At 41.0% G+C, this 27,358-nt stretch overlaps 2 protein-coding genes across 4 annotated transcripts in view; one reads left to right on the top strand and one right to left on the bottom strand.

The window, feature by feature from the left end:
* The window catches only part of ANKS4B (ankyrin repeat and sterile alpha motif domain containing 4B), a 71,467-nt gene that overhangs the window by 12,230 nt on the left and 31,879 nt on the right, over positions 1-27,358 (bottom strand). The window lies entirely within an intron of this gene.
* On the top strand, positions 12,294-25,808 carry ZP2 (zona pellucida glycoprotein 2). The gene is made up of 18 exons (XM_030300094.1): positions 12,294-12,641; positions 12,735-12,823; positions 13,767-13,850; positions 14,491-14,585; positions 16,156-16,308; positions 17,106-17,147; positions 17,301-17,465; positions 18,212-18,308; positions 18,410-18,591; positions 19,412-19,538; positions 20,204-20,391; positions 20,475-20,566; positions 20,669-20,793; positions 21,198-21,387; positions 22,994-23,129; positions 23,204-23,300; positions 23,904-23,987; positions 25,139-25,808. The coding sequence occupies exons 1-18, from the start codon at positions 12,376-12,378 to the stop codon at positions 25,282-25,284; spliced, it is 2,358 nt and encodes a 785-aa protein (XP_030155954.1). The 5' UTR covers positions 12,294-12,375; the 3' UTR covers positions 25,285-25,808.

Raw genomic sequence — 27,358 nt, 5'->3', positions numbered from 1 at the left:
AGGGTATTATGCTAAGTGAAATAAGTCAGTCAAAGAAAAACAGATATCACACGATTTCACTCATATGTGGAATTTGAGAAACCTAACAGATGATCATTGGGAAAAGGAAGGAAAAATAAGATAAAAACAGAGAGTAAGGCAAACCATAAGAGACTCTTCAATAAAGAGAATAAACTGAGGGTTGATGGGGGTCAGGGGTGGGGAAAATGGGTGATGGGCATTAAGGATAGGACTGGTTGGGATGAGCCCTGGGTGTTATATGTAAGTGATGAATCACTGGATTTTACTCCAAGACTACACTGTATGTTAACTTGAGAATAAATAAAATAAAAATAAAAAATGTAAAAATAAATAAAACAGAGCTTGGGGGAGAAATTAGCAGTTTTTAATGCCTGTATTAAAAAAAGAGAAATATCTCAAATCAATAACTTAAACTCCCACCTTAAGGAAAGGAGGAAAACATGGAAAAATTAGTGCAAATAAAGAACACAATGTAAGACCAAAAACATGGTCCAAATATCTCTGTAAAACAAATAAGTGTAAATGGACAAAATTCACCAGTTGGAAGACCCAGCTATATCTTATTCACAACAGACACAGCTAAAATATAAAATTGCAGAAAGATTGAAAGCAAAAAATGGAAAAGTTTTATCAAGAAAATACTGACAAAAAATGGTATATCTATATTTATATCAGACAAAATATAGTTTAAGCCAAAAAATTACTAGGGATAAAGAGAGATGATGAAAGGAACAATTCATCAACAAAATATAATAGTCCTAAGCTTGTGTGTACCTAATAACATAGCCCCCAAATAGAGAAAACAAAAAATAATAGAACTGGAACAGAAGGAGCAAATCCACAATCACAGTAGGAGATTTTAATTAACTCTCTTAATATTATATATATAATGATAATGTTAATTCACCCTCTGTATATCATACACACACACACACACACACACACACATATATTAGGTTAAAGATTAGTAAAAATATAAAATATTTGAACACAATTAAAAGCTTGACTTAACAATCCTATGTATAACTCTATACTCAATAGAAAAAGCATGTTCTTTTCAAGTACACAGAAATATTTATAAAAATTGCCCACCTAGAATGCAAATTGGTGCAGCCACTCTGGAAAACAGTGTGGAGGTTCCTCAAAAAATTAAAAATAGACCTACCCTATGACCCAGCAGTAGCACTGCTAGGAATTGACCCAAGGGACACAGGAGTACTGATGCACAGGGGCACTTGTACCCCAATGTTTATAGCAGCACTCTCAACAATAGCCAAATTGTGGAAAGAGCCTAAATGTCCATCAACTGATGAATGGATAAAGAAATTGTGGTTTATATACACAATGGAGTACTACGTGGCAATGAGAAAGAATGAAATATGGCCCTTTGTAGCAACATGGATGGAACTGGTGAGTGTGATGACAAGTGAAATAAGCCATACAGAGAAAAACAGATACCATATGGTTTCACTCTTATGTGGATCCTGAGAAACTTAACAGAAACCCATGGGGGAGGGGAAGGAAAAAAAAAAAGAGATTAGAGTGGAAGAGAGCCAAAGCTCTCTTTGAGCCAAAGCATAAGAGACTCTTAAGAACTGAGAACAAACTGAGGGTTGATGGGGGGTGGGAGGGAGGGGAGGGTAGGTGATGGGTATTGAGGAGGGCACCTTTTGGGATGAGCACTGGGTGTTGTATGGAAACCAATTTGACAATAAACTTCATATATGGAAAAAAAAATTGCCCACCTAATAAAACCAGTGCAGGCCTCAATAAGTATCAAATGATAGATTTCATGCAGACCATGTCCTGTGAAGACACAGCAATAAAATTAGAACCCTTCGCCCGATACAACTGATAAACTGTATTGATATTCTCTTGAAGTATATATTTTACATAGTTTTTATCATCAAATACATACATTTTTGCATTGTCTTTTCCTCTCTTTAATCCACCATAAGTATTTCCCATATTGTTACAAAACCTTTAATATGTTTGGATAATAGTCCATGGAATTGAGGTGAGGAAGATCTATTTTCAAAGTCTATAACTCTTTATTCTTCTTATCTCTTTTTGTCTAAGCCTTTATTCCAAGATAAATTATCTGTCAACTTTGAGAAAGTACAAAGCTTTCATCTGCAAGTTTCTCACGATAATTAGCTCCAAGAGTCAATGTTTGTTCCTTTTTCTGGTTTCTATGAGAACCAGTAGAAGCTGTAGAAGCAACCTGGAGGACACTATTATTTATTTGTAAGGAGGGAAAAAGAATTTTTTTAAGACTGCAGAGAGTGAAATATTCAAACGTGATTATGGATACTGTGAGAACAACTAATTTTTTCATGAGCTACTTTAATTTAGACACAATTACATTCATGAATATATTCTAAAATAGAAAATCATATATAATCTGACAGAGGGCTTCTCAAAGATCGATTAATTATTGTGTATATAATTATAAACTATATTATTAGCTTATAGAAAGCTAAGTGTCAATCAAACGAGGAGTCTGTTACAAGATTAAGATGATGATAAAGATAATGTGATAATGATGGGGAGAAGGAGAATGATAAAGATAAGGATGGAAGCAAAGATAAAGGAGGACAGAGCAATCATTCATATAGGAAGAAGGGTTAGAAATGGAGGAGAAGGAAGAGTTTCTCTACTCCAGTAGCACTCATGACTTGGATTCAAACTCTCCTGTGAAATGGTAAGACACCTGAGCTGTTTGTTTTAATATTTTTAAATGGTATTTAAATATCCTGGCACCCTTTGGCATTTCCTTGGGAAAACCCCTTCCTTAAAAGAAGAGTGTGTTGGGGGGGGGGGGCGCCTGGGTGGCTCCGTTGGTTAAGCGGCTGACTTCGGCTCAGGTCATGATCTCGCAGTCCGTGAGTTCTAGCCCCGCGTCAGGCTCTGTGCTGACAGCTCAGAGCCTGGGGCCTGCTTCAGATTCTGTGTCTCCCTCTCTCTGACCCTCCCCTGTTCATGCTCTGTCTCTCCCTGTCTCAAAAATAAATAAACGTTAAAAAAAAAAAAAAAAAAAAGAAGAGTGTGTTGGGAAGGTGAGGTGAAGCAGAAACAGATCCTGAACTTGAAGATCCTCCTTACACCATTCCCTCAAGAGGAGATTGACAGAGAGGGTTGAAATTAGACCTAGAAGACCTGAAGTCCATATATTCTGGAAGAACTTACTGCATCTATTTGAGTTTCCATTTCTTTGTGAATAAAATTGGAGGATATTGTTCATGATCATATTATCATCTAAACTTATAGTAGTAAAGGTGAAATGATATAAAATTCCTTGCAAACTGTGAAGTATGGTTTTACAAACTGGAAGAGCCAAGAAACCATGTGATTGTGGCTAAGAGTGCAGTTAGAGAGAGAGAGCTCTAAAACTTAGTAATTGGTCTCTTTTCTTATTTTCTACTGTACTTCTCAAAGTACAAAGGAGAGACACAACAGGTAGGAGATGGTAAGGGCAGAGATTAATGAAAATACCCAAGACAGATCTGCATATAATTTAGGCACTAACTGCTCATCAGGAGTCTAGATAATTATGGGGCAATTGTGGCTTTTGACTGTATGTTTTGACAGTATTGGCCTTGTGGAAATAAGTATTTGAATCTGTCCCAACAGTATGCTATTGGACTCTTTGAAGGTCAGAAAAGAATATCTTCCCTACACATTGGTTGATAGACTTTAAGGGTCTGATTTAAATGTCCATTTAAATATCCAGAGTAAGTCAGGTGCTCATCACCTTCCTGTTGTAACCAACCCTGTCCTGCTCCCACCTCCCTATACACCTGCAATATTAGAATAACTTTAGAAACTCTTGCTAGTGACTTCTATGTCCCTCTGCTGCCACTTAGGTTCAGAGGGGGTAGGCTTTATTTCCTCCTTTGTTTTCTTAAAAATTCATTTATTACCTGACACCCCATGCATTTAACCATTTCACTTTGAGAGTCCCTTAGACCCAAACACCACTTCTTTCTGCCAATGACCCAGAGAAAACAGGGTTAATTGGCACCCCCAGGGGCAACACTTAGAAAGATTCTCCCCTTAAAGGGTCTCCTCCTCCCCACAAAGCAATGGCATTGTCCATTCTTCATTGCTGTATTTATAATTTTGCAGTCTCTCTTGCCACCTGACAGCTTGATGTTGTAAACAACTGTCCCATCTACCATGGAGTCTAATCCTGGATGAAAGGAAGTAGTAGCCCTTGGATGGAGAATTTACCTAGGACTCTGATCTATCTATAAAACAGAGTCTTGTGTGTTCCTTTGCCCAGAGAGAGAGATGGAAGGAACAAAGATTAGTGGTAGTTGATACCTCCAGTCTACCCCCAAGAAAAACCAATGCCAACAAAGTGGAAACCCAACTTCTTCCTTGTTCTGAAAAACCATTCACTGCTAATTGGGAAAGAAATTCAATGTGAAGCCCAGAAACACTTATTTTTATTAACGAGATTGCCCCCTAAACCCAAGAGACCTGGTTTTCAAAAGCAGCCTGTATTTGTTCTCCAAAGCTATTTACGCCTAATTATAGAGGAAATTCACTTGTATGGTAGGGAAGCACATTTTTACCTAATAAGGAAAAAGAAAAGATCCAAGCAGAACGTTGCTTTTAACAAGATTGTTTCATCTAATGAGCATCTTATTATGAATTTTAATGAAAATAAAAGGATTAACAGAAAGTAAAAAAAAATTATAAAGGATTACAGAAGTCCTATTGTTACATGGTACTTATAGGAAGTAAGCAAGGACAGAATAGGCGTCATTAACACATTACTGTATGTGCTGGACTTGGGTTTGTGAGAAACAAACCATTTGAGGTAAAGACATTTTTAAGTCCATTACTCAGAAAATGTCACTTAGTTATTTATGTACGTTTTCCTCTTGAGCACAGCAACAAAACTCTTCAACCTATTTGATGTGGATTTTTCCTCTTCAAAAGAGATTCAACAACCCTGCTTCTCATTTAAACACATATATCACTCAAAATACAGAGAAACTTTCTTTCCCACATTGAAGGTCACTGGTGTTGTTTTTCTTAGAAACATTGTTAAATACAAACATGAGGCAATGAAAGGAACCACTGTCTGCCCTTTTGTTTTTTCTTCTCTAAATGAAAACATTTATGAAAATATTTAGGTGGGTAAGTTGACTATTGAAATTATAATGTCCCTGAAGTATTGATTGGGCTTAATTTATTCACATAAGTTTCAAGCCATTCAAAGCCCTATTTTTCTGCCAAAAACACAGACAGAGCTGTTATTGTACCATCTGGTTTGCATGAAGAATCTCTTGGCATCTCTTAACTGCATATTTTATAAATGCTAAATCCCAGATGGCATTACATTGTAACAGTGGAGAGTTTTATAAAGGTTTCCAAAAACAAATTCTTTAAAATGTGAATACTGGATAGTTTAAGCAGGGGCTATGAATTTAAATTCTGCACTTGAATCAACTGGCTTTGTTATCTAGACAAATTTCCTTTTTCTTTTGCCCTTACTCCTTTCTAATTATTATTGGCTCTGTGAATTGAAGATTTCAATCAATAAAATCATATGACCAAGTCTTCACTCAAAGCTTAAATTCATATAAAAGTTGTAAGAACAATGATCACTGGAAAACCTGTATTAGCTGCCATTTTGTTTCAAGATAGAATTTACCACAAAGGAGGGATGTTACGGTACCTGTTAGCAGATCATCAAATACCATCAAAACCATTCACCACTCTTAAAGCTGATAGTTGGACTGGAAACTATGCAACTGTGAGCAGCATGCATTATGTTGAAACAAAGCCCTAGTATGTAATAGCTAAGAACACAGATTCTTAAGTCAGAGACTGACAGACACTAACCCAGAAATTAAATCCCACCATTAATTTGGGCAGATTACTTCTGAGCTTCAATTTCCTCACCAGTAAAATGAAGAGAAAACCCCACAGAGTTATTGCAAGTAATATTATTCACAGGGCTGATGCAAGTAATTAGTTACTTCACACAATGTATGGTCTGTAGTCAGTACTCAATGAATGTAAATTAGTAGTAGTCCCACTGGAAGTAGAAGCTGAAGTCAAGCAGAAGTAGCGGTACTACTAGTAGAAAGGAAGGAACTCTTGGGGCGCCTGGGTGGCTCAGTTGGTTGGGTATCCGACTTCAGCTTAGGTCATGACCTCACAGTTTGTGGGTTCAAGCCCCACGTCGGACTCTGTGCTGGCATCTTGGAGCCTGGAGCCTGCTTCTGATTCTGTGTGTTTCTCTCTCTGCCCCTCCCCTGCTCACACTCTGTCTCTCAAAAATAAATAAAAATGTTTAAGACAATTTTTTTAGTTAAAAAAAGAAAGGAAGGAACTCTCTCCCTTCTTTAGGTCAATCATAAGTGTATAATTACTGCATTTTCTTACACCTTCTCTTTCCTTTGCATTTTTCTTCTCCGTAACAACAAGGAACTGGCTTTTTGTTTTGTTTTGTTTTTTGGGTTTTTGGGTTTTTTTGGTCCTATTCGTCATCATGGTTCAGTAAAAAGAATATATATTTTATAGTCACACAGAGTTGTCTTTCAATCTGAGAATGTGTATTTGTCTTCTAGGGTTGCCCCAAAAAGTACCTCAAACTCGGTGGCTTAATCAGAATTTTTTTCTTACAGTTCTGGAAGTCAGAAGTCCAAGATCAAAGTGTCAGCAGGGTTGGTTCCTTCTGAGGGCTATGAGGGAAGGATCTTTTCTGGGGCCTCTCTCCTTGGCTTATAGATGGTCATCTTCTTCTGTGTCTTCATATTGTCTTCCCTCTGTATACATCTCTGTCCAAATTTCCTCTTCTCTTACAGACACTAGTCATATTGCATTAGGGCCCACCCTAAAGATCTCATTTTAAGTTAAGCTAGAGGATCTATCTCTAAGTACAAGGCCTCTCAAGAACTGGGCTCAGAACTGGCATAGTGCCAGTTCTACCACATTCTGTTGGCCAAACCAGCCAGACTCAAGGGGGAAGTGAAGACACAGGAAGAAACTGACCTCGAAGCACACTGCAAGGGATGGGAATACAGGGAGGGGTGGAAGATTGTGACTTGTACAACAAATCTTCACATCAGCTTCAGAACTTTAATATTTAACATATATTCTATCAACTAAAAGTAATGTGCTGCATTGCCAAGAAAACCTTTTCTCTATTTCTGTGGTAACCACTGCACTCTTTACTAGCTATGGAGTAATCTGTATTAATACTTTTATATAAATGGGTTTTTATTTAGAACTTCTGAGCCTTCTCTGTCATCCATTTACCTAAGCTGCCCTATCTTTATATTTACAGATCAATGAAGTCTTGTATACTTTTGTTCTAGTTCTTTCTGAGCCCATGACTATCAAGAGGCTTATTCAACTTGGATCTGTCTAAAGATCCCAAGGGGAAAATGATATTAATATTGTATAGTTACACTGTTAAAGGAATTACCATATGATGTTAAAGAACATTCTCATTGACATAATCTATCTTGTTTTCCTAAGTTAAATTCATATTTGACATTTGAAAGCTATTTTAAGCTATATTAGCATAGCTGGTAGAAGTTTCTAGATTTCTTATTTATCTTATACTGCTAAATTCTAATTAATGCCATCTTGTACTTCTAAAGCTAACTGATCTGCAAGAGAAGCAGAGTTTTAAAACACCTCTTCATGCACACACACCACACACACACACACACACAGGGGGAGAGAGAGAGAAAGGGAAAATCATAATGAATTAGAAAGAGCTTGGGAATGGACATCAGGACCTGATTCCTTACTGGATCTCTGCTGCTAACTTTCTGTAAGATCTTGAGCAAGTTACTAAACCTCTTAGGTGTAATTTCTTCATTTTACATTAGGGAGATGGACTTTGGAAGCCTCACGTACCAAATCCACTCACTTGGGTGCTATACCTTTATATCATGAAGTTTGAACCCATGGGCTTTTGATTGTATACCTTCTATTGATCACTTAAATACCACTCAGATTTACTGTTACTTCTGTTTGCACTTTAAAATTATTTTAATTGGTTATTTTGTCACCAAGACAACTCAACCAATACAGAAAAAAAATAGAGTCAGTAAAACAGGAGTTCCCCACCTCTGTATTCCTATGGATGATATTGTGCATATATTTATAACCAGTAGTAGAAGAGCACAGACAAACCAGAACCAACAATTGTTGTAAATGGCCAGCATAGCTGGACTGGGCTTGACTGCCTGTATATCTGCACGGTCTCTTCCCCTGAGTAACACAATTAGCTCTCTGGAAATACTTTCCTGGACTTTTTTTCCATAAGAGAGAGAGCACGCACATGGAAGCAGGGGAGAAGGGCGGGGGGGGGGGGGGGGGAGAGAGAGAGAGAGAGAGAGAGAGAGAGAGAGAGAGAGAGAGAGAGAATCTTAAGCAGATTCCATGCTCAGCGAGGAGCCTGATGCAGGGCTCGAACCCATGGTCCTGGGATCATGACCTGAGCTGAAATCAAGAGTCAGATACTCAACCAACTGAACCATCCAGGCACCCCATCCTTCCTGTACTTTCAATTCAAATATACATTTATATACACAGACACAAAAATGTATAGACATACACAGGTTTTTTTTTTTCTTTCTTTAAGTACAATATAAAAACATTAATTATACAACTCCAAAACTCCAATTTTATTGTGGTCATCTTTAATATTACCATCCATAGATCCACATGAATCCAGATGCATTTTAGAATTTGAAGATATTCATACTTACCTAACAATCTGATGATGACATTTAGGTTGTCTTTTAATATGTTTATATTGTAGAAAATAAGACAGCAAGCAAGCTTGGAATTTAAGAATTGTAAATTGTTGGGATGCCTGGGTGGCTCAGTTGGTTAAGCGTCCAACTCTTGATTTTGGCTCGGGTCATGGTCTCACATGCTTCTTGGTATCAAGCTCCACGTCAGGGTCCAGGCAGTGTGGAGCCTGCTTGGGATTCTCTCTCTGCCCCTCCTCCACCCTCCTCTCAAAATAAAAATGTAAACATAAAAGAAAAAGAACTGTAAACTGTTATTTATAAGAACTGTATTTCAGAAGGAGGGCACATGCTCAAATGAGGCAACAATACTGCCTTGTTATGCATAACAACTTAAAACTCCCTTCAAGAAATGCCTGGTGATGAGCAAGTAAGAAGTGACCTCAGGACCATCAGGTAGAGACCCACTCAGAGAGTAGAGGGAATACCTTGTAGTCATTAGCACAAAGAGTGCTAATGAAATTAGTGGCGAAGGAAGATGGCGGCGCAGGAGGACTTAGATTCCACCCACACCTGCCTAAATAACCCAGAAAACCGCCAGAAGACAAGCAGAACGGATTCTCTGGGGCCAAATGTAGATGAGAGGCCCACGGAAGAGGGTAGGAAGGGCAGAGAGGCGGTGAGCGCTACACTGAGAGCTGGGGCGGAAGGGCAGCCCTCGGGCAAAGCAGAGCCCCCGAGTCTGGCTTGCAAAAGCGGAGGGGCTGGACGGAGTGTGTTCTGACAGCCAGTGGGACTTAACATCTGGAAGGTTATAAGTTAACAGCTCTGCTCAGAGAGAGGGAGGGCTGGAGGACAACAGGAGGGAGAGTTGTTGAGCCCTGGACGACAGAGCTCAGCTTGGCGGGGAACAAAGGCGCTCGCCAGTGCCATCTCCCATCCCCCAGCCAAAATCCCAAAGGGAACCAGTTCCTGCCAGAGAACTTGCTTGCACCGAGCAAACACCCAACACTGTGCTTCTGCGGATCCATCCCTCCAGCGGCGGGTCTGACTCCCTCCCGCTGCCGCAGGGCCCCTCCCGAAGCGGATCACTGAATCGGATGGAAAGAGCCTAAATGTCCATCAACTGACAAATGGATAAAGAAATTGTGGTTTATATACACAATGGAATACTACTTGGCAATGAGAAAGAATGAAATATGGCCTTTTGTAGCAATGTGAATTAAACTGGAGAGTGGTAGCCTAAGTGAAATAAGTCATACAGAGAAAGACAGATACATATGTTTTCACTCATGTGGATCCTGAGAAACTTAACGGAAGATGATGGGGGAGGAGAAGGGGAAAAAAAAAGTTAGGGAGGTAGCCAAACCACAAGAGACTCTTAAAAACTGAGAATAAACTGAGGGTTGATGGGGGGTGGGAGGGAAGGGAAAGTGGATGATGGGCATTGAGGAGGGCACCTGTTTGGATTAGCACTGGGTGTTGTATGGAAACCAATTTGACAATAAATTTCATATATTAAAAAAATAAATAAGGGGCGCCTGGGTGGCTCAGTCGGTTAAGCGGCCGACTTTGGCTCAGGTCATGATCTCGACCTGAGTTCGAGCCCCTGCTGAGTTCGAGCCCCGCATGGGGCTCTGTGCTGACAGCTCAGAGCCCAGAGCCGGTTTCAGATTCTGTGTCTCCCTCTCTCTGACCCTCCCCCGTTCATGCTCTGTCTCTCTCTGTCTCAAAAATAAATAAACGTTAAAAAAAATTTTTTTAAATAAATAAACATTGAAAAGAAAAAAAGTATACTCTAAAAATAAATAAAGAAATAATAAAGAAATAAAAGAAATTAGTCTTTGGTGTAGTCACCACCTTTACCAGTTCCCACAGTGGTCCTCCTTCTCTCCATGCCTCCTGCTCAGGGCTTTTGTGCTGCCCCTTAGTCTCCCAGAACCCCGAATTTGGGGCTGGGATCAAATCTGTCCTTTCCAAGGCAAGACCTCCTACTTTGGAGAAAAGGCACAATATTGGTAGAGAAGCGAACCTGGGGGTGGGGCCTGGGAAAGTGGAGTGACACATCAGTCTCTGAACCTTGCTTCCACACTGCATCCTCTACGGCCTTCCCATCACAGTCTTAACAATCATGGTAGGAAATTACCTTCACATTTGCAGAAAAGTTGTCACTTTTTGGAAAATATGCTTCAGAGAAAAGGAGTAACTATTGCTACCATGCCTCTGCTTGGAATCTAAAATCTTCTCACTGTCTCTAATCCCAGAAACCTGCTTATCCTGGCTTTTGTTCCCTCTCCCCAGTTCCATATAACATAATGGGTTAATTCCCATTGAAGAAGTTGACCACTAGCAATCACTCATTTTCGTGCCTTCCCTCCAAGTATGTGCCAAATTTTCCCCATCATAAGATTCACCTGTGGTGCTTGTTAAATAGTACATTAACTCAGGACCCTCCCCTGGAGAGCCCAATTCAGCAGCTTTTGGGTGAGAGCCTGGAATGTGTGCTATTAATGAGAGCCCCATGTAATCCTTTGATCAAGAAAGTTGGGGAAACACTGCTCTAACCTACAATGGTATTTCAGACACCTGTAACAGGGAGTAGAGATTACCCCTCAAGTTACACTACAAAGACAACACCATAAATCAATAATTACAAGTGCCACCCCGCCACTTGCACAGAATTTGAACATGGCTGCAGAAATCTAGGTATCTCAAATTGCAGTAAGAGATGCTGAAAATATCTTGATTGGGCCTTACAAAATCTGAGTCCTCAACCTGGCTCTGACACTGAGTTGTTAATAGGTTGGGCAAAGTTGCTTTGCCTCAATTTCCCCATGTGTAAACTCCCAATTGGTATGCACTATGACATTATTATTTAGAACGTTACTCTCTTTGACCCAGAATTTCTACTTACCAAGGGTTAGCCAGGGGAATATACAAGAATATCCATCGTATTATGGTTTATGATGATGCAAAATTAGAAGTCTTTGTAATGTCCATCATTAGGAATAAAGGCTGATTTATCTAGACATTGAATACTATGCAATCTTAAAAATGGTAATGGAGATCTTTATGTTTGATATATAAAATGCCCATGTCATGTAAAGTGGTAAAATCAGGTTACAAAACATTACCTAAACTTTGATCCCAGGTTATTGGTTTTTGTGTGTGGTCTTTGTACAAAAAGCCCATAAAGCTATATATCTAAATATTAGCAGTGGCAAGATTACAGGTGACTTTTTCCTTTTCTCTATATCCTTCTGTAATTGTCTGAATTTTTGCGGTTAATTTAAATTTTTATACGTGGGGGAAATAATATATCATCATTTTTTGTAAAGGTACTTCATGCACATTGCCAGGGTAGTGATAACAGCCAGGAAACTAGGGGTTACTTAAAGGAAAGTTTTGTTACTTGAAGATGGTATGAACAAGAGATGTTCTTTCTTCAATAAAATCCACCACCCTCTTTCACTCTACACTGCAGTTGTATTTTTCCCAAAAAATACTAATTTTGCCCAGTGTTATGGAGAAAAACACCAATTCATTTACCTGGAGCCAATTTTAGTGACCTCTGGTTTCATGGCTGGCCCACAGAGAAGCTGGTAGAATAACCCAAAGGCAAATGTCAGGAAGGGCAGAATTATGCTTCCTTCAGGCCTTCCAGAAAGTCCTTCCTGTCCCAAATCCCTCCTCTCAGGTGAGAAAGCTGGAGAAAACTCAGGTGTCTCCAATGGGGAGAGGGCGGGGTCATGTTCTATGTTCTGCTATAAAAAAAGCACAGAACATCCCATCCCTCTATCTGGTTGATTTGGTGATACATTTGGCCATGGCCTCCAGACAGAAAGGAGGTAGTGGGAGTCCTTCAAGCTGGTTTAATGCAGATTGGAGGTGAGTAATTCTGGCAGCAGAGTAGGGACAGACACAATGGCCTTGTTTGCTGAAGCTCATTCCTCCTTAACTCTCTCCCCAATCTCCTTCTAGCACCTACAGGTCACTTTTTCTACTCTTTATCCTCATGACTTCCGTGAATTCCATAGGTGTTTTGCAGTTGGTGAATCCTGTCTTCCCAGGTATGTCTGTTGGGTGAGGGGAAGTGCCCTTAGCATCTTTCAAACAGGTTGCAGCTAGATGGCCAGGGAACATTAACATGGGCCACAATCTCCACTCACCCCGTTTCTTAGTTTGATCAAGTCAGTAGATTTTGCTATTACTTACCCATGACTTGGTATACTAGCTAAAGAAAAGATGTTGCAAAACACCTACACTAGTTTTTATTCCCTTACTGCCTCAAGCTTTACGGTACCCCCAAAACAGCAGAACACAACACTAAATCCCCATCTTTAATGGTAGTCCTTTTCAAACACAAGCTTATGCTTAAGGAAAGCATCAACATGACAGACAAAATTGGAGCTGCTCTGCTTATGAGTTTTTTAAACTTTCACGTGGGCAAGAGGATGTAAAATAGCATATTATAGGTAGAATTTAGCCTTTAAAAAGTGTTCTTGGGCTTATGTAGGGTGAAGTTTTTAAGTTTAAGTAATCTCTATGCTTAACACGGGATTCAAACTGAGGACTCTAAGATCAAGAGTCTTGCATGCTCTTCTGACTGAGCCAGCCAGGCACCCCATGTTGGGCATTTTTTAAACTTCAAGTTGAAAAGTCTTTAGATAGAACATTTGTTCTCCAGCTCTTCACAGACCTACCATCCCCACCTCTGTCAGCATCATTGTCAAGGTTCTAGCCTGGTCCCTGTTGTGGGGCCTATTCTGGGCTTAACTTTGGAGAGTTCCAGAAAGCCCCAGGCATTTAACTGACAACTTCCCTACAGTTGGTAACTTGCATTTTAGTTATGTCTTTGCCACCAATCTGTGAGCTCCCTGAAGGTAGGGTTCAAAGTTTGCCTCTTGCAAGTGGTATTCTTCCCTGATGCCTGTTGGAGAGGTGACTCCATACGTTTAGGAATCCTGCCTCCTGCAGCTCAAGGAGGCCCCAAACTTTTCCTTTCCTCTTCAGGTACTGTCACTTGCTATGAAACTAGAATGGCAGTGGAATTTCCAAGTGATTTTGGCACCAAAAAATGGCATACATCTGTGGTGGGTAGGTAATGTGTATATTCTTATCTTAGTCTTAGTAGAAAGCTCTTAGTTCAAGGCTAGCCCTATTTTTCAGGTGAGCAGAGTAGGCAAACTTTAGAGTAACTGACACCCAATTCCCATGATGCCACAGGGGTCCCTGATTTGCATGATGCCAGTAAGAGTGAGAGACCTCATCTTGCCTTAGAAACCTGTCTTATCTCAGAATTTCCTGAGAAATCTTTAGTAGCAAACCACAGCATCTTTTAAAGCTTGGGTCCTATCACCCATCTGGGACAATAAAAAGTAAAATGATGGAGGGGCGCCTGGGTGGCGCAGTCGGTTAAGCGTCCGACTTCAGCCAGGTCACGATCTCGCGGTCCGTGAGTTCGAGCCCCACGTCAGGCTCTGGGCTGATGGCTCAGAGCCTGGAGCCTGTTTCCGATTCTGTGTCTCCCTCTCTCTCTGCCCCTCCCCCATTCATGCTCTGTGTCTCTCTGTCCCAAAAATAAATAAACGTTGAAAAAAAATTTATAAAAAAAATAAAATAAAATAAAAAAGTAAAATGATGGAGCTTAGAAATGGATTGATACTCTTGACTATGTAGCTTTGGTTTACTCTGTTACTGTAATGTACTTCTTGGCCATTTGCTCTGGCTTCTATAGATCCCTTTAGTTTTGAATTGTTGAACTGCACTTACATCTTGGATCCAGAAAAGCTCACCTTAAAGGCCCCATATGAGACCTGTACCAGAAGAACGGTAAGTAATAGTTTTGAGGAGTGATGGTGGGAAATAGTAACCTAGTAGTTACTAATAGTAACCCTACTAGTTAAGGATTTGGCTTTAGAGTAGAGCAGTTACTCTCAATCAAGGGTGGTTGGTTGGTTGGTTGGTTGGTTGGTTGGTTTTTGTTACTGTTTTGGGGGGTTGGGGGGAGTTGTTTAGTTTTGTCTTCCAAGAGGACATTGTGCAATGTTTGGAGACCTTTTGAAGACCTTACTGGCTGTCACAACTGGTGTAGGGGGCTGTCTGCCACTGGCATGCAGCAGGTACAAGCCACAGTTGCTGCTAAAAAGCCTACATTGCACAGGGTGGCTCCCTTTAACATGGAATTACCAGTCCTGAAATGTCAATAATGCTGAAAATGAAAAACCCTGAAGTTAGGGCCTTGGTATGAGTTCTGGCTTTGCCACTCTCGAGTTGTGATCTTGAGCAAGTAAGCTAACCTTTCTAAGCCTTGGCTTGCTCATTGCAAAAGGGGGATTATGGTACCTTTTCTACAGGGCACCTAAAAATTAATAAGATACAGATGAAGAGCTTGGCACAGCAGTAAGATACAACAAATGTTTAAAATGAGATATTCTGATCAGTAACCTCCATGGGCAACTGAAGGCTATTTTGGTGCTGGCAAAGAGAACTGCTATGCTATAAAAACAGGTGTTGGAAGGCAAGCAGCAGCTGAGCAATAGGGTTTTCTCTATTGCCAAGCAACAGTACTGCCCAATCAAGGTTATTGGGAGCAGTAAAGGAAACCTGTCAAGTAGCCAAGAATCACTTGGGGAACTTTGTATACACTTAGTTCATTGATCTAAGTTGATGACTTAGGTCTAAGGTACATTTTAGAAATCTGCATACTTAACTGGCTACTTGATCTAACTCTGCAGTGAAAACCTCCAGTAATTAATTTTTCCTTTCGGAGATGGCCTTTGCCAACTTTCAGAGAGGCTAGAGTTTGCTTTAGACCAAGGGTCTGCCAACTACAAACTGTGGATGGCCACATTGAGCCCATGATGTGCATGTATGCATGTGTGTGATAGTACTTGAGCTAAGGATGGTTTTTAAAGACTTAAAAAGTACATGTTAGAAATGGTATGTGGCCTTAAAATCCTAAAATACTTAATAGTTAATAGAAAAAAGGTGGCTGTCCTTTGCTTGAGACTGAGTTCCCTAAACGAGGGGAAAGTACCAAAGATGGCTCTGTTTAGCACCCAAACAATAGCTGATAAATACGTGCTCAATATTTGTTTGACTTGGGCAGAGGTGCCAAATTAGCTGGAACCACGATATTCAAAGGTAAATGTCAAATCAAAACCTGAACTCTAATCCCTGAAGCTCAATAAACTATTTTCTGCCAAGACAGGAGTCTTACCTAGGCTATAGCTAGTGCTTTCAAATATCCTATCTTTGTATAGGAATGGTTACTTTCCAGAACCTGTGGTACTAGTAACCTCAAGAGTCTGGCCATTGAGCTGGATCCAATGGTCTTCTGGAATCACCTTTCCCACCAAGGTACCAGCACTTAGTGTTGTTACTATGCCTTTGCACACAGCTTGGCCAGCACCGGATGATCATCAGACTCAAGGACCACAATGCTGCTTCAAGACATAACAGTTTGATGTATCAGATCAACTGTCCAGTTATGCAAGCAGAAGAAACCCATGAGCATGCAGGATCCACTATCTGCACAAAGGATTCCATGTCTGTGAGTGAAGCAGACTGATGGCTTCTCATGGTTACTGCAGGGGAAATGGGGTGGTCTACACAGAGCTGGTGTTAGGAACAGGATCAGGATTACAATCTGGTATTCACCACTAATTGATGATGTGGCTTTGGATTCATTTCTTGACCATATTGAGTCTTAGTTTCCAAGTCTTAAGCAGGAGACAATAGTACTTAACTCAAAGGATGGCCCTGAGAATTAACTGAGAGGGTATATACAGTGCTCAGCACATCATACCTGGCAGTAGAAAGGATTACATTGGTAGCTGCAATGACATTAAAAAACATGTGACAAACTGAATGCCCATGATGTGCCAGGTTCTGTGCCAGATGCTAAGATACAGTAAAAAAGCAAAATAGCCCAATCTCCTACTCTGGGATTTTATAGTCTGACATAACTAATAACAATGGGAAAATAAATTCATCCTTGATTATAACAATGATAAAAAGGCATGACTTGACTGAATGCTTGATTTCTGTGGACAAAGGGAAGAAATGAGCATCTAAGAACTTAGTGTCCCAATTTAAAACTGGAAGAGAGTTGCGATCTTGCAATTGCTTTTTGTCATCGGAAGCCTGGAGATGAAAGGATGTCTAAGGGCACAGCTAGTTTTCATGACTGAACTTGTGCCTCTTCTTACCCCACAACCAGACCTCTTGGTAGAAGTACACAGCAGTTGCTCTGGGTGTTCTACACATATTGACAGGTGGCATGATTTCAGAAACCTTCTCTGCCAAATCAAAGCCTCACATCATGATTTCTTTACTTCTTCTTTCCAGTTTACCTTTAATGTCATTCCTGGCCTGGCTGATGAAAATACGGTATGAAAGTCACCTGTTAAATTACAGACCTAAGTAACCTTTAGTTCTATAGTAGAAGTGACCTAACTTCAATCTTGATTAAAATATTAAGTAGACAAATAGTCTTGGAGTTAGGATGAGCACCAGCCCTTTAAATCAAACTTGTATCTTTAGGATACCAAGAATCCGATGGGATGGAGCATTGAGGTTGGTGATGGTACAAAAGCCAAAACTCTGACTCTTCAGGATGTCTTGAGACAAGGATACAATATCCTGTTTGATAACCACAAGATCACCTTCCAGGTGTCATTCAATGCCACTGGAGTGACTCACTACATGGTAGGTATGAATCTTCTTGTACCACTACCAAAGGACAGACCAATATTCTAAGTCTAAGCGTGGCCTCAACCATGTCTTCAAAATAACTGAGAATACAGTTGATTGAACAGGTATCTTAATGCCTCCCATGTGCTAGGCGCTGCACTGAGTATGAAAGATAAAAGGGTGAACAAAACAGATGTGTTCTTCCCATGGATCTATCTAGATCTACTCTATGTGATCTAGGGTACCATGAAGGTCTTTGAGCAATTAAGATGTTGTTATACATCATAGGACAATGATTGCTTGTAGAAATTGGTGCTTTGAGGGCCAACAATGAAGACATGAAGTTAAATGAGTTAATGTGTGAAAGTAATTTAAACAAGTCCTAGCAGATAAGCGCTTAAATGTCAGCCATTTTAACAAGAACAGTCCTGTTACACATAGAATATAAACAGATTGCTGAGTTTTACAAACATTTCCTCTGAATGCTGTTAAGATAAAACCAGCTTTTGTTCACATCTGCCTAGGAGTGACGTATAGGTCCTACCAGTAGACAATACTGACTGGCCAGAGGTTAGGAGACATAAGATTTAAAAACTAGAACATCTGATAAACAGTCATTTGACAAACTGCTTAAATTCTAGTTGGGCCAAAATAGTGCCCAATACTTGAGTATATGTTTGCCCTGATGACTCCTAGAGCATTTGTTAGAAATTCAAGTAAACCAATGTTGGAAAAATGTTCTCTCCCCACCCCACCCTCAGCAAGGTAACAGTCACCTCTACATGGTGCCTCTGAAGTTGATACATGAATCTCTTGGGCAGAAGATCATCTTAACAACACGAGTGCTTTGTATGTCAGGTAAGGCCCTGACATACAGGAAGGGGCAACTCCAGTTGTGGGAGACACTGTTCTAGGGGCTTAAAGCTGATCATGGGCATTGTGTTGGCCATTCCTTCTAGATGCTGTGACCTGTAACGCCACACATGTGACTCTGACCATACCAGAGTTTCCTGGGAAATTAAAATCTGTGAGCTTTGAAAATAGGAACTTTGCTGTAAGCCAGCTGCACAACAATGGGATTGATAAAGAAGAATCAAGTGGCTTGACATTGCACTTCAGCAAAACTCTTATCAAAATGGAAGTATGTTCCTATCATGAACAGCTAGGCTTGAAGGAAGCCAGACTTGAAGCACAGTCATTAAATAACCCTGATACAGCTCACGACTGGTCCATAAACTGTCAGTAGAATAGATGCAAAATCGAAGGCCTCATTTGATCACTTGGCCTAAGCGAATTCTCCAGTAACTGAAATTTACTCTGAAACATACAGCCTCCTAAACCGCTGCAATGGAAGTATTCCTGTGTGGGGTTTTTTGTTTGTTTCATTGTGTGTGTGTGTGTGTGTGTGTGTGTGTGTGTGTGTGTGTGTGTGTGTAACTCAGTTCATCGAACTGATTATAAGTTGTTACTGATGGCCCTCCTATGCCCTACTAAAAGCGGGACAGTTTGATCCAAACAAAAGTGTCCTGAACTGTTAACTTGGAGGCCAGTCTTGACTGATGGAATTGGCAGGGACACCAGAGAGTAATCTTAGGTTGGGGTAGTGTGTTTCGCAATAACATCTGACAACATTTGTAGAATGCTTGATTAATCAGACCTAGCTTGGCAGAGCACTCCACTCTTTGGAATTTGATCTGTAAATTCAGGCTTCAGTGAAAAGTACAAAGAGCATGCAGAGCTGGGTATTTCAGGGCATGAGTTTAAAGCAATAAATTTCCTGCCTAGGAAAGCATCCTGATCTGGAGAAGTGATAGGATCTTGCTTGTTGTGGTTTGAAGGGAATCCAGATTAATTCTAGAGTGTGCCCTACAGGTATTCAGTGTACTTCCTTCCTGCTTCACTGGGACTGTTCTGGGCCCCCAAGGCTGTGGCTGCTAATTGATATTCCTCTCTCCTTGCAGTTCTCTGAAAAATGCCTACCCTATCAGTTCTACTTAGCTTCACTCAAGCTGACCTTTGCCTTTAATCAAGAGACTATATCCACGGTGCTTTATCCTGAGTGTGTCTGTGAGTCACCAGTTTCTATAGGTAAAAACATTTCCAAGAAAAATGGTTTTTTACATTATTCTCCCTTAGCCTTTCTGTAGGTCAGAATGGGTATAGAAGTTCGGACTCTGTATTGCTTCTACTGAGGAAACTGATCAGATCAGAAATCTCAGTATAGCTACTAAAACAGCATCCTAAGTTGACAAGATCTCCAAAAGACAGTGATAGGTACCTGTATGTATAAGGGATCCATGTTTAAGTAGCCCGGATATATTGTGGTTTAGGAGCCTGAGCCCACCATCTAAATAAGATTGATCCAAACCTGTAACTATAAGGGCTACAAAAGTTGAAAAGACTTCCCCCAAATGCTGATAAGTGGCTCAAAAACAGGGAGTAGGTATTTCTTCAGTATTGCCTCTGCCCCTGTGCTTCTCTTATTTACTAACCTGTATCCAGTCCAGCCAATAAGAAAACTAGCTCCTGCATCCACTACCCTCCATCCTTGCCCTCCCCAAACCACTCAGGATTTGTGAGTCTTGAAATAAGGGACATGATGATACAAGGCATTACACTTTAAGCCATAATCTGATCCATGAATAACTTCAGCCTCTCAAGGGTTTCTCCTAGATCTCCTCATCCGCACTTCAGTGTTGGTAAATACCATTCACCTGGCAGACAAACTACTTTAAACTCTGACCACCATCTAGTTACAGGTGACCTGTGTACTCAGGATGGGTTTATGGACATAAAGGTCTACAGTCACCAGACAAAACCAGCTCTCAACTTAGAAACCCTAAGGGTGGGAGACTCATCCTGCCAACCTACCTTCCAGGCTGCATCTCAAGGGCTGATACTGTTTCACATACCCCTGAATGGATGCGGGACAAGACCTAAGGTTAGTGCTGGCATACTATGGAATGCTAGGGCTTGACTTCGAGGTCACTTGTTAGTAGCTTCTAACCTTTATCCAACTTTAAGTTCAAGGAAGGCAAAGTCATCTATGAAAATGAAATACATGCTGTCTGGGCGGATCTTCCTCCAAGCACAATTTCTAGAGATAGTGAATTCAGGTATGATTAAATTGCTACTTGTTAAGCACCAGATGAAATTCAAGCAGGATCCTAACCTAAAATTCTTCTGTACCACCTTGCCCCTCCCCTAATGTCTTACAGAATGACAGTGCAGTGCCATTACAGCAAAGGTGACCTGCTAATAAATACCAGAGTCCAAAGTCTTCCTCCTCCAGAGGCCTCAGTGAGGCCAGGTCCACTTGCCTTAATCCTGCAAACCTACCCAGGTGAGATGTTACAACCTAAAAAAATCTGCTTGGGGCACTTATGTGGCTCAGTTGGTTAAGTGTTCAACTTTGGCTCAGGTCATGATCTCACAGTTACTGAGTTCCAGCCCTGCTCTGCTTATAGTGCAGAACCTGCTTTGGATCCTGTCTCCCTCTATCTACTCCTCCCTTGCTCACCTCCTCTCTTTCTCAAAAAAAAAAAAAAAAAAAAAAGGCAAAAACAAAAAAAAAAACCAAACACTGGAAAAAAAAAATTTAAAAAAACCTGCTGAAATCCTTTGAGGTAAATCTTCCCTAACCTGAACTTTGTGATGATGCCAGACTAATGGAACATTAGTGATGCTTTAGCTCCTATTGCAACCATCAACCACTTGAATACTGAAGAGGTCTCAATTCCATTTCAGATAAATCCTACCTCCAACCTTATGGGGAGAAGGAGTACCCTGTGGTGAGATACCTCCGCCAACCAATTTATCTGGAAGTGAGAGTCCTAAATAGGTCTGACCCCAACATCAAGCTGGTCTTAGATGACTGCTGGGCAACACCCACGGTGGACCCAGCCTCCGTCCCCCAGTGGAATATTATCATGGATGGGTAGGTATTCTCTATAGATAAGGTAGCTCAGCTAATCAAAACACCAGTGAAGAGACTCCTGGCTGGCTCAGTACAGCATGTGACTTTAGATCTCAGGATTGTGTGTGAGCCCCGTGTTGGGTGTAGAGATTACTTTTAAAAAGTTTAGGAAAAAAAAGGCCAGTGAGAATATAAAACCCTCTAGGGTTTCAGAAGAGCACTAGGTCACAAAAGTGCTGATTTTGGTACTCATTTGTAACCAGTCATTGGTCCAATAGAATGATATACTTTGCTCTTAACCTTGAATCTAAAAGAATGGGTTCCTCTCCAAGGATGCCAGGCTCTAATACTCTTGATCTAGAGAGAAGAGATTGCCAGTTCCTATTCACCCATGTTCCAAGCAAGGTGCTATGTACTCAACATGCATTAGTTGAACCTCCTCACGCTATGAAAAGACACTAGCCACCCCACTTCATGATAAAACCCAAGCTGGCTGCTTAAATGACTAGCCAAAATAAGATGTAGTAAATAGTGGGATTTAAATGCCTATCTGACTCGATCCATAATGCTCTGAAGCTGTGACTAGACACGTGAATTGGTGGCTGTCCTCCCAGCTCTGCCCTCAAGGGTCTTCATCTGTATAGAAACCATAGATTATCTTCCTTGAAGCCCTTATAATCTGTTCCTAAGCTCTTAAACTCCAGGTACACTCTTGGTCCAGGACTACATGTAGCCCACCTAACATAAGATTTTCTCTACAGCTACCAACCTCTGGTATGATCAGAGGTAAAATAGCAGTAGTTCTCTACTACTTTTTTACTGTTTTATTTTATTTTATTTTATTCTTTAATTTTTTTTCAACGTTTATTTATTTTTGGGACAGAGAGAGACAGAGCATGAACGGGGGAGGGGCAGAGAGAGAGGGAGACACAGAATCGGAAACAGGCTCCAGGCTCTGAGCCATCAGCCCAGAGCCCGACGCGGGGCTCGAACTCACAGAGCGCGAGATCGTGACCTGGCTGAAGTCGGACGCTTAACCGACTGCGCCACCCAGGCGCCCCTACTGTTTTATTTTTGAGAGAGGAGAGAGAGAAGTGAGGGGGGATGGGCAGAGAGAGACACAGAATCCAAAGCAGGCCCCAGGCTCTGAGCTGCCAGCACAGAGCCTGATGTGGGGCTCAAACTCCTGGACTATGAGATCATGACCTGAGCCAAAGTTGGTTGCTCAACCAAGCGAGCCACTCCAGCACCCCAGTTCTCTACTTTCCTTGTCCCTGATCTATACTAACTGCCTGGGATAAAACAGGTACTCAGATGAGTATGGAAGGATTAAGCCAATGTCCGATGAAAACACACATATAAAACGTGAGGTTCTTGATAAGTTTAGCTGGCAGACAAATAGGTACTTAAATTTTATTAATGCATGTTCGAAAAACAACTAGCATATACAACTCATGACTTAATATTGGTGGAGACGCCATGTCAGAAGTAAAGTAAATAAAATGTACAGGTAGAAGGTAGAACAATTCTGAAGGTATTTGAATACACATAGCTGAATATGGGCAGATGTTGAGTTAAACTTCAGGGAAAATGAAGCTGATAATCTTGGCTGATGTGTGCCTCCTAGCTGTGAATACAACCTGGACAACCACAGAACCACCTTCCATCCAGTTGGCTCCTCTGTGACCTATCCTTCTCACTATCGGAGGTTTGATGTGAAGACCTTTGCCTTTGTATCAGAGGCCCAAGTGCTTTCTAGTCTGGTAAGCGATTAAGTCACCTGGGACAGGTCAAAAGTGAGTGCATCAGTTCCACTTAACTCTTCCTTTATCCCCAGGTCTACTTCCACTGCAGTGTCTTAATCTGCAGTCGACTGTCTGCTGACTCCCCTCTGTGTTCCGTGACTTGCCCTGTGTCATTCAGACACAGGAGAGGTAATAACTTGAGGTCCTTGTTGCCATGAGTTGTCAAAGCAAGACTGGTCTTTATAGAACTAGAAACTAAGAATAAGGCTTTGGGGTGCTCGGATGGCTCAGTTGCTAGAGCATGGAATTCTTGATCTCAGGAATGTGAGTTTGAGACCCAAGTGTGGTGAAGAGTTGACATGAAAAAAAAAAGTTAAAAAAAAAAAAAAAAAAAAAGGAGGGGGGTTGATTGAGACTCTTCATTCAGTTGCAAGAAACCGTCTTAGCCCAGTCTGCCCTGCCAATAGAGTAAGACTGAGATGACCAGTTCTTGATAAGACTAAGGGCAAATTTGGTTTTATATATGGACTGGAGCCTGATGTTTTGCAAACATGACTCCCAAAAGTTACTATGCTGGAGTCCAGGTTGACTCGGAACTTAATCTTTGAATATTCTTAGAGATTTTATCCTATTCTTACCCTAAGGTGTATGTCCTCTCCTGCAAAGGTGGGGAAAACCCACATAGAGCAGGGGACTCGATGGAGATGTGCTCAAAAAAGTCCATCAACACCCCTCTCTACTCCTCACTATTCCAGAGGTCAGACAGACACAAATTCGAATTTCTCCCTCCAGCCACAGGCACCACTGAAGAAGAGAAAATGATAGTGAGTCTTCCAGGACCCATCCTCCTGCTGTCAGATAGCTCTTCACTCAGAGGTATGGAGCTAAAGCTTAGGGCACTTCCTGAACTCAAGTTCATACCTTTTATGTTGAATTTAACCATACATGAGTAATACATGATTATAGTAATTCTAAGCAGTTAAAGAATCTCTATCCAAGGAAGAGAAAGGAGTATCTCTTCCTAGCTATACTTCATTAAGTCTCTTGTGTACTCTTCCAAAAATCCCCCTTAAAAAAAAATCTCCCTTTAACACAAGTGGAATCATATTTTCTACCTGCTTTCTATGATTTTACACTTAAACACTTAAATCTGTACAGAGAGCACCTCACAGCTAACAGCTACATAGTACTGCATGCATACAGCTGTAGTTTAGCCACAGTCCTCAATCAAGGACCTGTAGGTTACTTTGAGCTCTGTCAATAATGTCATAGTAGAATACTCTTTTTTTTTTAATTTTTTTTTTCAACGTTTATTTATTTTTGGGACAGAGAGAGACAGAGCATGAACGGGGGAGGGGCAGAGAGAGAGGGAGACACAGAATCGGAAACAGGCTCCAGGCTCTGAGCCATCAGCCCAGAGCCTGACGCGGGGCTCGAACTCCCGGACCGCGAGATCGTGACCTGGCTGAAGTCGGACGCTTAACCGACTGCGCCACCCAGGCGCCCCTTGAATACTCTTAAATCTTTGCCAATGAAACAAATTCAGGATATCTTTCTAGAAGTGAAACTATGAGATCAGAATGAATGTGCCTTACCACTGCCAAATTTGAGTCTGTACTAGATGGTGTTCCTGGTCATATCCCATATCCTCATCACAAAAGGTCTTAATTTTAGGCTTACAATTGGAAATTGCAAGATTTGTTAGGGACTTAAGACAGTGTAATAAATTGTGCATTCGAGGTCATCTCTATGAATGCCAGAATGTTGGTTAGACTGGAACAGTAAGATTGTTTCCAGGTGTCAGCCCATCAGATTTTAGGTTAATTAAAGTTAGTAGGAAGTAGGAGCAGCAGTGGGACCAGAGAGAGGAGGAGGTTGGCTCAAAAAGTAAGACTAAATACTCTATTGCAAGCTTCCCAAAGGAGACATTAGAGGCATAATTTAACTTCTCTGGGGAGCCTAAGGCTTGAACTTAAGCCTTTAGATTTGAAATGATCTTAAGACCTGAATGTCTGCTTTCTTCCCAGATGTGGTGGACTCAAAAGGGTATGGGGCTGCCGGATATGTTGCTTTTAAGACTGTGGTAGCTGTGGCTGCCTTAGCAGGCCTTGTGGCAACGCTAGGCTTCATCACCTACCTGCGCAAGAACAGAACCATGATGTTAAATCACTAAGGATTTTCAAATAAAATGGTTGAAGTAAGCTACTTGCTTTTTACCTCATTAACGTTACATGGAGTGTTCTCTTATAGTCATTCTTTAATGGTAACTGTAGGACCTTTCCACAACCCCAATGGTGTTTAGTCTGTGGATGTGAATAAGGAAATGTGTGACTTCAGTGCTTACTGTCAACGCAGCCTTTGACGTCCTTAACCAAAACTGGTAGAGCCAGAGAATTAAACAGTGGCTCTTGACTATAGAGACAAGTCTTAAACTCCTCCATTCATCTATGCAAGACTAAAAGACAAGAAATCACCCCTAGTCACTGGCATGATTTTCTTTGTCTAGACGGGCAGGGAAACCACGTGTTCCCAAGGAATTAATTGAATTTATCTAGTGTTCTGCTCCAACACTGCCTAATGGAAATTATTCCTTGAAAATTTACCTGAGAACTTGAGGTATTCAGTCACATTCTTCCCTGTATTCCTCATGCAATTCAAGACCAACAGTCTCCCTTGGAGGGATAAAATTAGAAGGTTCTAGTTTACTTAAGTGCAATTACAACATTTCTAGTCTCATTAAGACTCCACAGCTGAACACCAGCCCCTTAGCTGAGCTGGAGAGTGGCTTTCCCCTCTACCAACACATGATTATTCATTCTTCCTGAGCCTTTTTTCCCTCAGGGTCCCCTAGCTTCTGCTACACTGCAATAAAATCAGTATGACTAGTGTTTGCTTGACACTGAAGCTCTAACAGACCATCTTCAAGATAACTAACGGAGAATATAAGCGAGTTCATTTCTATAACTAGAAAAAGCCTAGGTCTAAATGAGAACTTGTTTTGGAAAAAAGTCATAAAGCTTTTAAATGTCTGAACAGGGGTGTGCCTGGGTGGCTCAGACAACTGGGCATCTGGCTCTTCATTTTGGCTCAAGTCATGATCCCACAGTGGTGGGATTGAGGCCTGAGTTGGGCTATGCACCGGGCATGTAGCCAGCTTAAGATTCTCTCCCTCTTCCTCTGGTCAGCCCCTACTTACATGTGTGTTCTCTCAAAAGAAAAATTAAATATCTGTACATGGCAGGGAGGTGAAAACAGTGTTTTGTGGACTTCTTCAACCCTTAATTGGGAAATGTCATAATCTGGTTTTGTTAAGTGTTGTTTCCTCAAGAAGGCTATGTATAATGTAGGTCTTATATATTGGAAGGAGGAATCCAATATTAATTTCCATTCATTAGATATATATGGTAGAACTCATCCCTGGTGTGGGGAAGGAAACCCCACTCCATTATAGGAAATGTCTTGTCTGTCTAGAGTAACAGAGGTTAAAAATTCAAGGTATCTCATCAAAGCCATTCTTTAAATACTGCTTGATAAGAGAACATGGCCTTAACCTACTAATGCCAAAGGTGTTAGAGTCCAACTTTTCTGTGACTATCCTGTAACAGTGTTACATATTAGAACCAGAAATCTTGCATGTGCTGTACTTTGTAAAATGGCACTTAAGAGTTGGCCACTTACGTGGCTTCCTGATCTCCCCGAGTCTATATTGACTGGGCAGATGTGGTAAGGGTCCTGACAAGGGGCTATTATGCAATAGGGTCCAATCACATGGGTCCCTATAAAAAGGGTAGATAGATCAGAATCACATCATGTCCCAAAGGGAGACATCAGAATGACATGGGCTACAAGCCACAGAATGGAGGCAGCCTATATTAGGTGGGGCATGGCAAGCAAATATATTCTCTCCTAGAATACAGCCCTGCTGCCCCATTTTGGACTTCTGAATTCAAGTTGCAAAATAACCTGTGTTTTAAACCACTCAGTTTGTATTAATTTCTTAAAAGAGCAATAGGAAACAAATATAACCTCTAATGCTTCCCTACAGCCAACACTTTGCTAGAAATGCATACATTTTACAGAAGAGCAACTTGAACCCTAGTGTAGCTTGTCCAGGATATCACTGTGTCTTGATCATGAAGCTGGAGCTTCTCATCCCCAGATTGGTCTGTTTGTGTAGAGTCAGGATCAAGGTGACCTGGGCTCCAGGGTGCCGCCACAGACTTGTTTCTGATGTTTGCCGCAAATGC

Source organism: Lynx canadensis, chromosome E3 (assembly GCF_007474595.2).
Source record: "Lynx canadensis isolate LIC74 chromosome E3, mLynCan4.pri.v2, whole genome shotgun sequence".
NCBI classification, from domain to species: domain Eukaryota; kingdom Metazoa; phylum Chordata; class Mammalia; order Carnivora; family Felidae; genus Lynx; species Lynx canadensis.
The sequence above is the reverse complement of the archived record's forward strand: the minus strand, read 5'-3'. Positions and strand labels throughout refer to the sequence as shown.